The sequence below is a fragment of the Triticum dicoccoides genome, chromosome 5B (assembly GCF_002162155.2).
Source record: "Triticum dicoccoides isolate Atlit2015 ecotype Zavitan chromosome 5B, WEW_v2.0, whole genome shotgun sequence".
Classification (NCBI taxonomy): domain Eukaryota; kingdom Viridiplantae; phylum Streptophyta; class Magnoliopsida; order Poales; family Poaceae; genus Triticum; species Triticum dicoccoides.
In genome coordinates this window covers 431,934,989-431,939,496 of record NC_041389.1, presented here as the reverse complement: position 1 = coordinate 431,939,496, position 4,508 = coordinate 431,934,989, and the positions used below count along the sequence as shown (strand labels likewise).

Genomic DNA, 4,508 nt, shown 5'->3' with positions numbered 1-4,508 from the left:
AAGAGTACTATTTTTTTTCACCTTCTCTCTATCTTTTCATATTTAGTTAGGCTCTTGCATTAGAGGCCACTTCCATCATTTTTTCATGTTTCTCTTGTTCACATAGGCAAAAATGCCATGTAAGCGGGCTATAAGCCCATTATTATACTTGCTCTTACAAAGAGTTTAAGCCTCAATCAAAACGCGCGCCTGAACAAATTTTTTTTAGGGCCAAGCTCAAACTTTCCTCTAGGACGTCCTTAATTAATTAGTTGAGACTAATATATAATTTGCGGGAGGTTAAGACTAATAGACTAGGGCAGAATGCAACCAGAGAACATCAATTATTGATCATCACAAAGCATACGATCGTGATCAGCAACAGATATCTCAATGCTTATACTATATGTTTTTTTCTTAAAAAATGCTTATACTATATTCCATGTTCCAACCATGTGATGCTTCTAGGAATACCGGTCCATGCAATGCACGATGGACCACGCACTGGCATACCGAACACAAACGGCAGGTCGATCCATGGCGATGGCCATGGCGGGCGCTCGACCGGCTGGACCATCCATCCATGCATGAACCCACTGGGGCTCGACCGGCCATAACTCCGCAACGGTTTCGAAACAACAACAACCACTACTCGATCTAGCAGGTCGATCGATCAGGCGGCCCCCAAACTGTTGGCTTGGCCCCGTATTCAAAGCCGGCGTGGACGTACGTACAGACACTGCCACATGCGGAAAGCACGCGACGACAGAAGCGGTTGTGCTTGTGCATGCACACCTGACCCTGCCGGCCGGAATCGTCCATGGACGATCGCATGGTTCACCGTTTACCGTTGCCGCTTGCCAAAGTTAACCTGCGTGCCTTCCGCTTGCTTCGCGGGTGAGTCACGTAGCTAGGCCCTGCGTGCGTACGGACGGCCGGCCGGCACCCGGCCGGCAGTGCTACGGAGCAGCGGTCAATTAGCTACTTATTACGTACCCCATGTCCTGCTTGTGCATGCAGCGTGCGAACGGCCGGCGAGCAGAGGTACGTGCGAGGTAGCCGACGGCCTGACGACATGGGATCAGCAAAGGCACCGCCCGGTTACTGACATTTTCTTGAGGCGAACCTCTGCGTAGTATATTTCTTTACGGAGGGAGTACTGCGTAGTACTGCCATTGCCATTGATGAACGGTCAACTTTCTAGACTAGTCAGGTCGATCGGCTGTGCCGTACGTATGTGGTACTACTAAATGTAGCGAACGAGAGAAAAGACAATGGGTATTGTTCATTCAGATGCATGCATGCATGCATGCACGCCAACGAATTTTTAGGATCACACTGTTGTGCATGAAAAATACTGCATTGATAAGGTGAAAAAGTGTACATCCCTAGTGGTAGTAGTAGTACGCATGGACGGGCTTGCGAGTCCAAAAAAAGCTTGGAGCAAACCACGTACGAGCTAGCTAGCATGCGGTAACAACGACAATAAATGTAACTAGAAGGTTCCTACTACACATCTTTACACACATGCATGCATGTGGCCATGCACACAGCCGCACAGAGCTACAGAAATCATCCGAGGAACTCCAAAAGCGATCGAGGACGACGAGCTGGTGCGCGCGGCGCGGGCCGGCGACAGAAACGGAAGGATTATTGAATCACTATCATGGTAGCTGAAGCGTCGACGAGCCGTGCTGATGAGGATGGGCTACCACGGCGCGTGCTGAAGGGCGGGGTAGGCGAAGGCAGCGGCACGGTGGGCGGCCGCGCCGGTGGCGGCGGCGGCGAGCTCGAGCGACTGCACCTGGGACTTGAGGAACTTGACGTAGTGGATGGCCTCGTCGAGCATGGAGGCGGTGTCCATCTTGGTGCCGCCGGGGACGAGGCGCTGCAGGACGCGGATCCGCTCGCTGATGCGCTCCCGCCGCAGCCTCGCCGCCACGCTCTGCGGGTCCTTGGAGGTCCGCACGTTGCGGCGCTTCGGCGGGCGCACCGCCTCCGGGTCGACCTCCACCGGCTGCAGCGCCGCGATGTGGAAGATCATCTCCCGCATCGCGTCCGAAGACGACGGGGACGAGTACCCCTGCGGCGTGCCGCCGGCGCCATCGAAGACGGCGGCGCCCGGGGACACCACGTACTCCTGGTGCACGCCGCCGGTGCCGGCGTACCCCGCCGCGGCGGCCTGGGTCTGCAGGTCCTGATGGTAAAAATAGCTGGCGTCGGCGGTCGCGCAGGTCGTCGACACGTGCGGCGGAGGCGAGAGGCTTTGCGAGGGGGTCTGCACGGGCGATATCGGCGGCGACGTCTCCCCCATCATCATCGACTGGTCGTTGAGCGCCTGCTCCAGCTGAAGCATGGTGTTCATCAGCGCGAGCTGCGCCTCCGGGCTGGAGCTCATCAGCAGGTCAAAGTCCATGGATGATCACTCAAACGATCTAGAGCTTGCTCTCAGTGAGACGTGTGTGTTGCTGCTGCTGCAAAGGACCGGACTACGAGCTCGCTCGACTCGAGCTTGCTGGCTAGTGGCTGTTTGAGGAAGGTTTTGCTGGCTGTGCTGTTGCCAAACCGCAAGTGGAGGCACCTATTTATAGGCAGATCGGCAGAGGAGGAGCCGGGACCGTAGGGCCGTTGCGGTTTGGAGTGGACTGGCTGGGGCAATGTGATGCTGCTTCCTCTGTAGCATCAGCGATTCAGCGCACACTAGCAGCTAGCGATCTCTTCTTTTCAATTATTTCCTCCTTTCTAGTATTTTTTAAGTTTTATTTCTGTATACGTTCTTTCCTTTTGCCTTCCCGCTCCTTCCTCGAAACTGGAATTACACTCCCGTGCACTGCGCCGATGTACAGATAAACTTTCGCTTTCGTCGAGAGGGACGTCTCTATAAAATGTCTCACATAACACGGATCAGCCGAAATCTCCAGAATTAAGAATGCCGACGACTGCTTTGGCCGTCGAATTAAGCTTTTCCTCACCTGATTAGGCTAGCGGCGGGTCGGTCAGTTCACCTCGGCCTGACACGTGGATTATGTGGGCGGTCGCTTTTGCTGTCCAAGGACCCGCAGTCAGTGGAGCACTCTGTAGTGTAGCTGGCTTCGAAAAGGAAAAGATGCAGTGGAGCATAGCGTATCGCCCTCCACGTCGGACTGATGAAGGTCATGTGCGATGAACCGCGCGTGGGTGATCTTTTTTTCTCTACGATCACGCGGAAGGTGATCTGGTTGACAAGATAAGCTGACGAGATTCAGAAATACTAGTCGGTATTTTAGTTCCCACCGTAGATTATTCTTCCTACGTGATACTTATACGTAGTACTAGACATTGAGTACTGTATAAAATATGTAGGATATATGTCGCAGATAAAAAAAACGACTTGTATATATAGCTAATCTTACATATTTCCTAAATACAAGTCTTTGGAGAGATTTCACTATAGACCACATACAGAGTAAAACAAGTGAATCTACACTCTAAAATGCATCTATATACATTCATATGTGGTTCATAATGAAATCTCTATAAAGACTTATACTCTCTCCGCCCCATAATATAAGAACGTTTTTGACACTACGGGACGGAGGGAGTATTTAGGAATGAATGGAGTACTAGCGAGTAAATCCGGTACGTTCAGACCTTTCCATCGTGCGCGCGCAATTTAGTTACCAAGTCGTAGTAGATTGAGCGGGGGTGAGGTACGGAACAAGCCACCGTGGAGTAAAGCGAGCGTACACGGCGGGTTGCCATCGGCTCCCAACACGGTCAACGGGCTCAAGGGCGTTGGTCAGTTGGTTGGTTGGCGTTTGGTACTCTCTTATAAATGACCCGGACCCGCCCGTGCTTGGCCGTATACGATCCGACCGCGCGTAGCACCCCACGTGTCGGTGATCCACGGGACTACAAACAAGGCTCCGTTCACTTGCCTTTACGCGAGCGTCAACCGCGTCATGACGCGATTATTTACCGACGCATGAAAATTGTTACGTCAAAAACCGTTACAACTTGGAGAAAGATGACTGAGTGCTTAATGTCCGCCAAATTTCAGAGCATTTGAATTTCTGGATAGCCCTAGGCAAAAACGACAAATTTGAGGTCTATGAAAAAATTAACTGTTTGCGCACTGTTCGGTACCGATTTTTTTTACTGAGAGCTATTTAGATATCCAAATAATTTGAAATTTGGCACGTACCTCACGCACTCAATCATCTTACATGAAAAAAGGGATTTTCTTGTTTGAATTTACTGTTCACCGGGTGCAGATGAGCCGGACAAAGAATTAGATATTCATAACATAATGATGTTTTTTCTATGTATTTTTTGCTGCATAGTTCTCTGCAAAGTTTATACGGGTTGGATGGCCAATTCCCGTATACGTGTCCACAGACCAATGTGTGTCCATTTTAAGGATCTGCGCTGGAGATACCTTACAAACACGCCCATACGAAGAGGTAAAATTACAATCAAAGTATTCAGGGTGCTAAAGTCTTCCTCCTCTACGTGTACATGCCCACAGACCAATGTGCGCTGTGAGCAAA

General features: G+C 51.1%; 1 protein-coding gene across 1 annotated transcript; it reads right to left on the bottom strand.

The window, feature by feature from the left end:
* Window positions 1-1,455: 1,455 nt before the first annotated feature.
* Window positions 1,456-2,525, bottom strand: LOC119310055 (transcription factor HEC1-like). Its single transcript, XM_037585907.1, has one exon. It carries the CDS (start codon window positions 2,393-2,395, stop codon window positions 1,688-1,690), a length of 708 nt encoding a protein of 235 aa, XP_037441804.1. The 5' UTR covers window positions 2,396-2,525; the 3' UTR covers window positions 1,456-1,687.
* Between the last annotated feature and the right edge of the window lie 1,983 nt (window positions 2,526-4,508).

Excerpts from the sequence above, each read along its gene's own strand:
- LOC119310055 (XM_037585907.1), bottom strand. The coding sequence starts at position 2,395 with ATGGACTTTGACCTGCTGATGAGCTCCAGCCCGGAGGCGCAGCTCGCG.